Source organism: Aspergillus neoniger, assembly GCF_003184625.1.
Source record: "Aspergillus neoniger CBS 115656 unplaced genomic scaffold BO87scaffold_1, whole genome shotgun sequence".
Taxonomy (NCBI): domain Eukaryota; kingdom Fungi; phylum Ascomycota; class Eurotiomycetes; order Eurotiales; family Aspergillaceae; genus Aspergillus; species Aspergillus neoniger.
The window spans coordinates 719,094-731,426 of record NW_020291129.1 but is presented as its reverse complement, the minus strand read 5'-3'; the positions used below and the strand labels follow the sequence as shown (position 1 = coordinate 731,426).

Genomic DNA, 12,333 nt, shown 5'->3' with positions numbered 1-12,333 from the left:
AGGGCGAGAAACATTTTTTGTTTCACCGAGTTTTAGGGCGTGGAGTTGATTGGCATCGGTGACAACTTTCCCTATGTGGTGGCTTGATGTGATTTATGACAGGAAGTGCGTGCATGCAGCAGCAGCGCATAAGTCTCACATAAAGCGCTCACCACAAGGCTATCCTCAAAGTCAAAGGTGCTCAGAACCAGTGACACACACATGGTTGTATTCCTGGCGGCAAAGCAAGTGAAAGATAGGCGGGGAGCCGTTCACTCTGGAAGCGCCGATGCATTCTGACACCAGCTCTGTACGTCAGCCGCTGCATAAGGCGAGGCCGAATTTAGTTCGATGAAGCAAAGGTTGTTCATTGGCACAATTCAAGAAGTCTAGCCCTAAAAATGGAGTTGAATGTATTACATAAGGCGCTTAATTCCAGTCGGCGACTAATTGGCGATGGACAATCGCATCAGCTCAAAGATGCGGCGGGATCATCTTCGTTTTCTCTTCCCCTCACCCTCAACTTGCTTTCTCTTACATTTTCATTATCACCTTTCACGCCATCCTCACCACCACCTTACCATCAACTTTGGTCTGAAAGAAACAAGATCTCAAATAATATATATTGCCGAACATGGTTAGTGTATATTACCATTCTTGACGGTGCACGTGCTAACTTCAGATCAGGCTGTGCCCACCTTGGAAGGCATCCCGGTGGAATTGCGGATTTCCATCCTATTCACCATACCTGACCCCGGTTCGCTGTGGTCGCTATTACGTGCATCTCCTGTGTACTATGAGGTCTTTGAACTAGTGAAAAAAGACCTTCTTCGGAGCCTTCTACAGAAGCACCATGCTGGCTTGGTGGACATGACCGATGCAATAGCCGCCATCCGTACCAAAGGCTTGTACGCTTCCGAGCAATCCAACAAAGAAAAAATCATCGCACTTCTTGAAAGCCGAAATTACAGCTACAAGACCCCTCGGCCGGAAACTCCACCTGCGCAGCTTCTAGATGAACCAACAAATACCCAGGAGACAGTGCAGTTGCTGCTTTTACATAACCAAGCCCTATTATTCTTAGAGGATTTCTGCAGAACCATTAGGCGACCGGTATGGATGGATGAGACCAGGTGGGAGAGCGACATCATACCTCTGGTCTTAACAGAGACCGAGAAACGACGCATCATCCGTGCCTTCTATCGGTTGCAAATCTACGGAAATATCTTCGGTTCAATCGAACGTACTGTGGATGCGGAGCACACCTCGGAGGACAATGATTGGCAAGAGGAGCAAGATGTATTCACTGGCGGCGAGATGTGGCGTCTGTTCTTTGGCAATATGAGTCCCTGGGAAGTAGAAGAATTCAGCTGTCTATGGGAACACTGCTGTTACCGATACGAATTGATACTCCGCGAAGTATCCGACAGCCTGGTACAGACAGGTTGCATGTTCTTCGACGAGCTGCCAGAAGATCAACGACCCCCACCTGGTTGCTGGTACACGGACTGTGATGTTTTCGAAAGCCCAATGGACAAGAGAGAGAGCCTGGCCTCGAAAGGGCCCTCACTCCTATGCAAAATCCTGCGGGAAAAACAATTCCTCGCTCGCCGGAACCTGGTCCTCGTCAACGTGCGATCATTTAGGTTATATTTCTATGACTTTGGAATCTGGCCCAGACCAACCGACAATGATCAAATGGATCTGTTCTACCCTGCAGACAAATTCAACTTCGGCACGGACAGGAATGGACTTCGAAAATTCCTGAAATCATTACCGCCTTTTGAGCGGCCTAACCTAGCATGGGAGAGGATATGGCTTCGAGACGATCTCAATTTCGCCCAGGTCTTTTATGACATGTATGAGTTTGGGGCTACTAATAAGCACCGTCCGTGGCAATACGCTTTGTGGGACGACGAGAGACTCATCAAATGGAATGTACCAATTCTCTCTGATGACTATCCGTTTTGGGACCCGCGGCATGACAATTGATACCTTTTGTTCATCGATTAATGGGCCTTCTGTTGTTTGTCGAGCAAGCCGTTGTTTTCTTTTTCTTCTGATAGACCAATAATTTACATTGAATACTATGTACCCTCCCACTTCTGGATATAAGTCAATTGACCCATCAAACCCCCTTTCTCTCTACCATATTTAGCGTGCATTTCTTTCCATTGATACTTTCACAGTTTACCTCTGTTTCCAACCCACTCTATTCATCTACCCGCTAGCAGTAAACAGACTTCTTGAAATCTTGAAATGTACTGGTTCTATCATAAAACCTACACAACATATCTAAAATCCTCAATCTCCAAATCCGTCTTACTCGACAACCCCAACGCCAACTCCTGACTTTCCGTCATCTGGCCCGGAACTCCATACAGTCTATCCCTCCTCTTATTCTCCCAGATATAATACACCAGCAAACACACCAGAAAGAATGCCCCCAACGCCAGTCCCGAAGTAGCCGCCTTCATACCCGTCTACACATCGCCATCATTAGCATACCGCCCCTCTATAAACAAGTGGAATCAAACGTACCGGATAATAAGGCTCCTCGGAGGTATAAAAGAACTGCGGCCCGACAATATTCCCCACACAGTATGCAACAAATAACAATGCGCTGGTAGTACTTCTCTTTGTGAACCCGGCGACATTCGAACTGATGATGCTCAATGAGAGGGGAATATTGACAGCGAAGACAGCACCCAGGGTCAGTCCCGTGAGTCTGCCTCGACGGTTATCTTCGTCGAGCTTCCAGACGAGTATCATGCCGATCAGGGAGGTGAGGGTGTTGAAGACCATCATGAGGATTCGGGTGTGTGGGACGAAGGTTGCGATGCCGGCGGTGAGGATGAGGAAGACGACTTGGGCGCCGCCGAGAGGCATTTGCATGAGGAGGGAGCGGATTTGGGAGAAGCCGAAGCCGTTGATGATTATGGAGGAGAACTGGTTGGTTTTTGTTAGTTCGATGAGGGTTGGTACGTGTAGTAGGGGGGAGAGGAGGATTACGCTTGTGATTCCGCCGTTGCAGAGGTTCACGGAGAAGGTGTACAAAACCAAGAACCAGGTTTGAGGGTCGCGGAGTGCCTGCCAGGCTTGGTCCCATCTGAATGATCCCTCGTCCGCGACACCGGTTTTGTTGGCGAGGGTGCGGTGCATGGCGATGGCGCGCTCGGGTTTGGTGAGGAAGATGGCTTTCTTTGGGGAGTCGGGGAGAAGGAAGATGAGAAAGAAGGAGATGAATGCTGTAATGGCGCCGAGGACGAGGAAAAGGAGTTGCCAGCTAGATACGGCGTCGGTTTTGATGCTGCCAATTCCGTAGGCTACGACACCGCCGATGACGGTGGAGATGCAGTTTCCGAGGAACCAGGCCGATTGCCTTGTTGGTTGTTAGTTTGAATATCTATAGTAATTATTCTGGTTATGGGAAAGGCTTACCGTGCTGGCTGTTCCTCACGCTTGTAGAACATGCCTGTGATGAGGGAGAATCCCGGGGCAATGGCGGCTTCACCCACTCCTAGGAAGAATCGGGCAGCCATCAAGCCCCCGAAGTTCTTTGCTGCGGCGTGGCACATTAGGATGCCTCCCCATATTAATCTATTTGGTATTAGTGGTATTATGGGGTAGGATTAGGGGATGCACAAACACTGAGGCACTAATGTATTTGCCAATTGGCAGACGGACGATGAGATACGAGCTGGGCCAGCTCCAGGCAAAATACCCGAAATAGAAGACTGCAGATGTCCAGGTATATTCTTGTCCCTTGAGGTTCTGTTCAAAGTTAGTATAGGCATGATGTTGACTATAAGTGGCAACATACCAGATCCTGCCGGAGATTGAACAGGGTAGCTTGACTCAAAGCCAGCTTGTCCATGTATTGCATCATGTAGCAGACTCCCATCAGAGGAATCAATCTTGTTCGAGCAGTGAGAAAAGAACATTCAATACTATACAATTACACATACATTATGTCCAGCTTTCGCAGAACCTTTCGTTCCTGCTCTGGGGTGGCTTCCACCTCCAAGACTTGTCCCAGACCGACATCCCGGGCCAGGGTTGCTTCTTCCTTCAGTTTTAGATCGTCTAATTCGGGGGTCACCCCGGGAGGGGGGTCTGTATGTTGCTTCTCCATGATGGTTTGGTTTCGTGAGAGCTGCCACGGCATGATGGCACGGAATTGGTTTACTGTTTATACTACTACCGGTACAGATGAGGCCCATCGGTTATAAGATAACCAGTGAGCAAACCTTAACCAACAGCACCCACGGAATCAAGCGCACAACTTCCGCGATCAGCGACTGATACACGCACCTCCACCGGGGTAACTTGACAAGCCGATACCGCTCTGATGCCCTGTCTGTGCTCATCACGATGGTGGCGAGGTCGGGGACTTGGCCGTGAGTCAAATACCCGTGATTGACTTTCCCTATCTGGTATCTGTTTACATTCGGTAGACGATGAATGGCCCAATGAAATTGATGAAGCCATGTTGGTCGTGAAAGAGGAAAACGATATCCGTGCGGTGACTCAAGCAGGTTAGAATCCGGGGTTGCGATATGGCAGCAGATCCAAGCAACGCCGTCGGCAGATGCGCCAATACGAAGCGTCGGTCGGCAAGATGACAAGCAGGTTATCGTTCATCGCAATGCCGGCAGCTGAACCGGCAACTCTCCACCACGCTTATCCTTGGGTTTCCACTGGTTCGAGAACTCAATGCTGGGTCCATCTTCCGGGAAACTCGCGACTGCGCCTCCCCCACAGAATTGATCGTGCGGAGAAACGCCTCGTGTTGGTCAGGGACGAAGGGCTCATTTAATACCTCGATCCACTGTTATCTGCCGAGCTAATGGCCCTGATAAGTCTGATAGCGCGCGATAGCTCGATAGTTCAGATATTATTAATGGCTTATGCGCTGGGTTTCCCGTGGATGTCGGGGCGGATTTGATAACGACAATCTTCCGCGATGCGGGGTGCAGATGGAGTCATCGTTGCAAGTGACACTTGTTTGTAATGGTTACCCGAGTCATCCTATCATGGGTTTCACCTGAATGTCCGGGATTTGCCCATCTCGTCGGCCGAGGTTCTCCACGCTTATCCCTTGCCGCGATAGCAGGGCGAGGATGGGAGAGGGAAGGGCATATATGACGCCCCGGCAGACGATGTCGGGAGCTCTTCCCTGCATTTCAACCAGCTGAGAGCAAGATTGACAGACCATCGCCACAATGACTGCAACACAGACCATTACCCAAACCGTGCCAACGATCGACGAAGTGAAGGTGGCAATTGATGCAGCCTTGGAGTCGGCGAAAACATCGCTACGAGAGCTCAACCGAGAGGTAGGCACCTAACTCTCTTTCCCTTGGAATGATTCTGATCATCGACTCTACCACAGATCTGGTGTAATCCAGAAACAGCCTACCAAGAGCATCGCGCCCATGACACTATCTGCGACTTTCTCGAGAAGCAAGGCTTCACCGTAACCCGTCACGCATATGGACTGGACACCTCCTTTGAGGCACTCAGCGGATCCGGTGGACGCCTAATCAACTTCAATGCCGAATATGATGCACTGCCTGACATCGGCCACGCCTGTGGTCATAATCTCATCACTACCAGCAGTATGGCCGCCTTCCTAGCACTATCGACTGTCCTGAAACAATTTGGTATTCCCGGTCGCACTCAGCTTCTGGGTACTCCAGCAGAGGAGAATGGCGGTGGCAAGGCCAAATTGATTGACTTGGGTGCATACAAGGGTGTAGATGTGTCATTGATGGCGTACGTATTGACCATTCTTTTATGCGGCTTATCGTATCTATTGGGTAGACTTGTCCTTTTGGCATACTGACCTTCTCAGTCACGCAGGACCCAAAGAACTATTCCCTGGCGTTGTAGCGGACAGCGTCGGTGGTGTGCGAATGAACGCTCGGAAAGAGATACACTGCGAGTTCACAGGTCGGAGTGCCCATGCGGGCGGTAACCCTTGGGAAGGAATCAATGCCCTCGACGCCTTGGTGACCTCGTACAACAACGTGGCCGTACTGCGCCAGCAACTCCGCCCAGATGAGCGCATACACTGTGCTTTCCTGGATACACCCACAGTGGCCAACATAATTCCCTCGTACACTAAAGCGTACTGGCAGGTTCGCAGCCCGACATTGAAAGGGTTGAACCAACTTATGGTCAAAGTTCGGAACTGCATTGAGGCAGGTGCATTGGCTACAGGTTGTGAGGCCAAGATTATTGAGTAAGTCTTTCATCAACTGGACGAACAGAAGGTGAGCTAACCGGACCAGGAACGAGTTGTATACCGACATCAAGATCAACGACACACTGTGCGACCGGTATAAAGCGCACATGTCCAAGTACGACCGGAATGTCATTGCGAGTCTTGAGAAGGTCATGACAGGATCATCGGATATCGGTAGGTGTTCATGCTTGTTGTCAGGATCCCTTACTGACATCTCTAGGCAATGTGAGCTACCTTGTCCCGACACTACACACCATGTTTGGTATCACGGATGAACCAGGCTCCTTCCCCCATCATCCTAAATTTGCTGCAGCGGCTGGAACCGATTACGCTCACCAAGAGGCGGTGATTGTAGGCAAGTCACTAGCGCTAATTGGGTGGGAGATGGTGATGAGCGATGAGTTGTTCGGGATTGCGCAGAAGCAGTGGAAGGAGTGTATTCAGGAGTAAGGCAGGATACACTGTCTCTACGACATTCTCGGCATCACAGCACCATCTTGTCTTTCAAGTATCTGCTCAGAGCCACACTCATGCTTGATGTCTTACAGACAGCCATCAGGATGTTTCTCGGTATATCCTCGGCGATATTACTCGGAGAAGGTGAAACATGGCGTCTGTCACTTTGTTTGTATACCCGATAGAAGTATAATCTTTCTCAGCCCAGATCACGAACGCACGATTGATGACCTTGACCCTGGCGATGCGCCAGCTACTAGTAGCTATGCTCAAACCACGGTGACTCCTTAGTGGGCGTCACTAAGACCAGGATGTGGACGTTAGCTCTGCGACGGGGCAAAACTACTCCAAACTGAGATCAGACCCCTCTCCAAGTCTGTAGAAATTCACCTTTCAGAGAAGCACACTTTCTAGATACTTGCTACCATCTTCAGCTACTTTCTGCCCCCCAGCCAGCCCTGTACGAGTCAGTCCCCAGCTGTCCTGCCGCTGACTAAGCGCCTGGAATGTCATTTCGCTTCCAGTCAATTTTGTGTCCCTCCGAATTTCATTTTCCCGATGAACTTTCCCGCTGCATCACCCACTGCCCCTCGCTTAAATTCGTGATATCGGCTGTCTTCTTCTGCTTTTTACTAATGCCTGCCGGCTGATCCGATTCCTTCACGAGTGGGCCATTCATTCCATGTCGGGTCGGAACGCGCCTCGCTCGAAGAATGGTATGCCAACCCTTGCCCGAGTTCCCCGGAGTCGGCGGAAAGCTCGGGAAAAAAAGATCCCAGCGGACGGACAATTGTTGACTGACTGACTGACTGACTCGCATCTTACAGGCTGCAGCACCTGCCGCCGTCGTAAAGTAAAATGCGGGGAGGAGCGTCCAGTCTGCAAACGCTGCTTCAATCTACGACTGAACTGTGAATGGGGGATCCCCGTTAAGCGCGGCAAGGCCAATACCCCGGTTCGGCATCTGCAGCCCGCGCAACCTCGTTGGCCGACCAGCGATGGCATCACCACTTGCTCCTCCCCATCTGCGACCACTCCCTCTCCTGTTCGCGCTGCCGTGACCAACAGCATTCTTCATCCTCATTATGCCAACACTCTAGCTGCCCTCTGGCATCGGCAGTCCCCCGGACCAGCCCCGGATTTGACCCCGGTTTCCCCAGATGTCAGTTTCCCCACGGGATGGCCGTTTCCGCCCTATGCGCAACCATCGCCACTCTACCGGCCCTTGCCTGGTACAGGTGCTCTGCCCTGCACCAATTCGCTCGTCTTGTCGGAGCATGATCAGAAATACTTTCAGTACTTCCCTACCTCGTCCGTGGTGTTCTATTACATGAAGAACTGGCAATGGAGCAGCTTCCGCTATCTGTATGAGGGGCCCGCGGCTACCAGCAAGGTCATCATGCGCATGATCTTGGCTTTGTCTGCAAGCGATATGCATCGGAATGGCCTGGTTGTCCGGTCACCAGGTCGTCCGACCGCTGAGGATCATGGCCGGTACCACTACGGCATGGCCGTCAAGGAGTTCCGGCAATTACTCGAAACCCCTAAACCTCAGGTGTCGTTTGCGGAGCTTGAGATGATTTTCGCAACCATGTTCCTCATGGTCGCATACGAATGGCAATTCGGTCATTGCGTGCGTCATCTCCACCTCCATCTGCAGGGAGTGCGGTCTTTGCTGGAGACACATCCGGAATTGTTCCATGTGCGCGATGTCAACGAGGTGTTGCTGGCAATGGAGGCGGACCAACCCAGTGATACGGTATCTAGGGCTTCATTCATCTCGGATCAATTCTTGCTATGGATACTGTAAGTATACTTCCTGCTTTAGTAGGCGTCGCTAATCGATCAGATACATCGATGTCAATCGTCGGTCGATCGGAACTACAGAGTCGCTCTACGACTACGTGCTTAACTCCGGCAATGAATCTCTTCACCCGGACCATCTGTATCGCTGCGCACGGCTCTGGAGTCGATGTTTCTGGGGGAAGCAATACCCGGACCAGGAGGTATCGGACGACATGGAGAACTACCGGGGGCTGGAGTTTGTACACGTTGGATACACATTATGGCATAAGCTCTGGAAATGCTTGGACGAGAAACACACCGAGTCTGGCGACGCACTGTTCGCCGAGATGATGACGGTTCGCGATGTATGTCAACCTCTGGTATTATCGTAATCTCCATGTTAACCAGTACAGAAATATTCCGACCTTCTTTTGACCGCCAAACTCGCCAGCCCAGGCTCCACGCGCCGCACGCTCAACACCATCTACATGGCCGTGAACAACTTCTACGCCCTGATCCTCTTCCACCGTCGTCTCTTCGATACAGCCCGCCCACCAGCCGCACTGCATCGCCAAGCCCTCAACAACATCATCGACAACGCCCACAAACAATACGCCGCAGACCCGCGGCTATTACGGCGACTACACTGGCCACTCCTAATGGCCATTGTCGAAACCGACGACCCAGCGCAACGCGAGTGGCTACGTGAGCGGCTCTACGAGCTGCGATCATTTCACTCAGAACACCTATGGGCCTTTCAACTCGCAGAGGAGGTACTTGCTCGCCAGGATGCGAGCGCAGGGGAGTATGCGAATTTGGCGGAATTGCTGCGCAACCACCAGATCCGTTTGCAGTGATACCATATATATGATACCTTGTACACCAGATACTTTAATATGTAAGAACTATATACATTATTCCACAATTGTCCTAGATTTATGACAAATTCTCCAAGAAATACGCATCATACGCAACCTCCCCCTTCGCCCTCGTCGCCCGTCCCACAATCACCCGGTTTGACATCCACCGGTACTTCTCATGTCCTGTCTCCAGTTTGATATGCAGATGGAACCAGTAACTCGCCGGATCGACACCATCGCCTTCCATCAACGCTTTTAGCACTTCGGGGGGACCGGACCGGGTTCCTTCCGTCCTACACATTCATCAACATTAGCATATGTCATCCCCATGGCTTCAATTTAAAAACCTCATTTAGATAGGAATGATGAGAACACTGACCTCACATAAATATACGCCCCATCCTCACTCTTAATCACATAATTCGTATTCACATGCGTCGTCTGGTTCTCTTCGACTAGCCTACCCCTCACAATTAGTCTTCGATCCTAATGCAACTACTCAATCACCCAGTGAGGTATGGGGTATGAACTGGGAATGGGCATACATAAAATCCGCTCCACCCGGAACAACCTCTCCCACGAGATACTTCCCCCTCACGGTACCAGACTTGATGGGCACGCAGCGGCGACGGCCGTACGGTCCCGTGCCGATTTCGAGGGGTGGGTCGACGGCGCACCGGAGTGTGAAGAGGTGGGTTAGGGTTGGGGGTGGGGAGATGGGCTCCATTTTTCTCTTTCTTGTTTTCGGTGGAGGTCAATTGGGGGGGTTGGTTTGAGAAAGAGAGGGTTGAGGGTGTCGATGTGGAATTAGAGGTATAAATTGGGTGAGGAGGACTGTTATATGTATGTGAACGTGGTTGTGGTGTGCGTGGAGTATTCCGGTGGAGAAGAAGTATACTAATGGGAACGGATATCGGCAGTCGGGTGTGGGGGCCTCGGAGTAAATTGGTGGTGGTGCTGGTAGATGCTGTAGTGTAGGGAGTTGTCTAGTACTAAGGGGATTGCAATTGGATTATGGATGTACAGTTGGTTTGTATGTAGAGGGTGATGGCTGGAGTGGTGACATCATGTTTAAGTTGGTTTGAGTTGAGTGCTGATCATTGGATGGTATATATTTTAGGACTGGGGGTTGGGATAATGTTGGGGTGCGCCATGATTTACTCAGTTAGGTGTTTGAAGCTTTGGAAATATGATTATTGATTCCGAGTCAATGGTAGTGAGGACACAGATACTGGGTATAGATTCGTTATAGGTTATGATTTCTGTGGTTTAATAGCAGCTTGCCATAATTCAATGGATATATTAACAGCACACCCTAAACGCCTGCCCAGACTAATTATGCACATATGCCAGTTTCCAATGACTGGTCTCCGCGTCGAGCGAGACTGCATCGGCAGTCTGCTCATCCATCAGGCGGGTATAATGTTACACGCTCGTTTGAAGATCGCATCCGCATGCGCACCCTAGCTCGCGATTCGCCAATAAGGATATGATGACCTTATGATTCTTTCTTCGCTTGACACCGGATAGAATGGATGATGGAGTGTTCGTTTACGCGCCACCGACGAGGACGTTGTTAACGGGGATGTGGACTACATTCAGTCAGTTTACCGATCTAGCAGGGGGTTAATCCAGCTCCCAAAGAGCAACATACTCAGCTTGACAATGTAACCGATGAATCCCATGATCAGAAAACCAGTACCGACAGCCTGGCTGATCTTGATGAACTCGCGCTTGTCGGCTATATAGCAAAACTTATTAGCTTGAATCCAGAGGAGTGCTGCACGAGCAACGGGCCAACTCACGCTTCTGACTGCGGTGGACAAACTGCACGCCATCCCTGAGGAACTCCCGAGGGACGTTGAGGAGCTCTTGCACCTGGTCGGACATTTTGACGAAGCGAAGGAATGGATGCTGAGGTGTCAATGGAGGCGAGGTGAAATGGGGATGGATGGATGAACGCGAATGGGCCAGCTGTGCTCTTTTGGTGGTCGGCGAATAATGGCGTCGCTCGGTCGGACTCGAAAGGGGCGGATTATCTACTCTCCGAGGTCCTGGCCACGTATCAGTTGGTTGGTCACGGGTGTGGCTGAGTGCTTGTGGCACGGTCACCAATGTGGCTGGGGAGGGTCCCGGTTTACCCCGGATCGTATCCCGAGTTGCTCCATTGGGATAGATACTCTTTTCCGATTGTGGGGGTTCTCGTTCGCGCTCTTCTTTTCTTCTCGATTTCATCTTGGACTCCTTGAACCACCATGCTGTTCAGTCGTGATTTCTAGCCACTTAATGGACAAGTGCTAATAGCACCCATCGAGCGATGATACTGATCCTGACATACTAAACTCGACTGCTGCTACTTTGGAGGCGTGATGACGGCCAACGAAGCAATGGTGCTGCACAGACAAACTCGACATCGCTCCATGGAATTGCAGACCAAAACATGCCTAAGAGCGCGTCGCTTGATGCGGGTTTCCTATGATCCATCACAATGAGCTCCAGACGCATGTGTACAAAGGCTAAAAGCAATGAGTATGGCTGCCTGACGCCAACACCCATCAGCTAGATACAATTTCTCAACTCTCGTCTCCCTGAGACCTGCAAATTACTATTCACAAGATTGCATAAAGGCAATCTACATCCTGCCAAAGACTGTTCTGCTACAAACATCGCTGTGATCAAATCCCTTAGGTCGGCCTGCATCTCCGGCGGACTAACTACTAGTCTCACCCCGCCGTGCTGCATCGAAATTGCAGCTGGTTGCACTTCCCTATCCGAGCATCGTCTTGCAGGAGCTGGGCTCGGCGATCGACATGATAGTGCATCCCAACCAATTATATCCGCCATGACTACTGAGCTGATAAGCTCTACAGGCTTGATTCGTTCTCATGGTGTCAGCACCAGACCCCGATACAAATCACTAGTACCTAGCAGCTATGGACTATTACGATATTTAAGATACCCCTCTTGTTTACTCAACAGCAAGCACCAGGGACCGCCAGTACA

The 12,333-nt window shown here is 50.7% G+C and overlaps 6 protein-coding genes across 6 annotated transcripts; 3 read left to right on the top strand and 3 right to left on the bottom strand.

Annotated features, from left to right (window-relative positions):
- Window positions 1-519: 519 nt before the first annotated feature.
- Window positions 520-2,211, top strand: BO87DRAFT_347896 (uncharacterized protein). Its single transcript, XM_025620945.1, has 2 exons — window positions 520-616; window positions 667-2,211. Exons 1-2 carry the CDS (start codon window positions 614-616, stop codon window positions 1,969-1,971), a joined length of 1,308 nt encoding a protein of 435 aa, XP_025485190.1. The 5' UTR covers window positions 520-613; the 3' UTR covers window positions 1,972-2,211.
- A 50-nt stretch (window positions 2,212-2,261) lies between these two features.
- BO87DRAFT_296204 (pantothenate transporter) lies at window positions 2,262-4,114 on the bottom strand (the record flags this gene model as incomplete). Its single annotated transcript, XM_025618981.1, has 6 exons — window positions 2,262-2,462; window positions 2,521-3,361; window positions 3,421-3,579; window positions 3,629-3,753; window positions 3,803-3,896; window positions 3,948-4,114. 6 exons carry the CDS (start codon window positions 4,112-4,114, stop codon window positions 2,262-2,264), a joined length of 1,587 nt encoding a protein of 528 aa, XP_025485189.1.
- Window positions 4,115-5,204: 1,090 nt separating this feature from the next.
- BO87DRAFT_296271 (M20 family metallopeptidase) lies at window positions 5,205-6,679 on the top strand (the record flags this gene model as incomplete). Its single annotated transcript, XM_025618985.1, has 5 exons — window positions 5,205-5,318; window positions 5,375-5,757; window positions 5,837-6,226; window positions 6,276-6,403; window positions 6,450-6,679. The coding sequence occupies 5 exons, from the start codon at window positions 5,205-5,207 to the stop codon at window positions 6,677-6,679; spliced, it is 1,245 nt and encodes a 414-aa protein (XP_025485188.1).
- Window positions 6,680-7,089: 410 nt separating this feature from the next.
- Window positions 7,090-9,368, top strand: BO87DRAFT_323567 (Zn(II)2Cys6 transcription factor). The gene is made up of 4 exons (XM_025620039.1): window positions 7,090-7,401; window positions 7,513-8,491; window positions 8,535-8,835; window positions 8,884-9,368. The coding sequence occupies exons 1-4, from the start codon at window positions 7,368-7,370 to the stop codon at window positions 9,325-9,327; spliced, it is 1,758 nt and encodes a 585-aa protein (XP_025485187.1). The 5' UTR covers window positions 7,090-7,367; the 3' UTR covers window positions 9,328-9,368.
- A 38-nt stretch (window positions 9,369-9,406) lies between these two features.
- Window positions 9,407-10,183, bottom strand: BO87DRAFT_411678 (DUF3237 domain-containing protein; the record flags this gene model as incomplete). The annotated part of the gene is made up of 3 exons (XM_025626456.1): window positions 9,876-10,183; window positions 9,710-9,790; window positions 9,407-9,623 (listed from the first exon to the last, which is right to left on the bottom strand). Exons 1-3 carry the CDS (start codon window positions 10,055-10,057, stop codon window positions 9,407-9,409), a joined length of 480 nt encoding a protein of 159 aa, XP_025485186.1. The 5' UTR covers window positions 10,058-10,183.
- A 358-nt stretch (window positions 10,184-10,541) lies between these two features.
- BO87DRAFT_371872 (translocon subunit SSS1) lies at window positions 10,542-11,327 on the bottom strand. Its single transcript, XM_025622145.1, has 3 exons — window positions 11,136-11,327; window positions 10,985-11,071; window positions 10,542-10,922 (listed from the first exon to the last, which is right to left on the bottom strand). Exons 1-3 carry the CDS (start codon window positions 11,218-11,220, stop codon window positions 10,882-10,884), a joined length of 213 nt encoding a protein of 70 aa, XP_025485185.1. The 5' UTR covers window positions 11,221-11,327; the 3' UTR covers window positions 10,542-10,881.
- Between the last annotated feature and the right edge of the window lie 1,006 nt (window positions 11,328-12,333).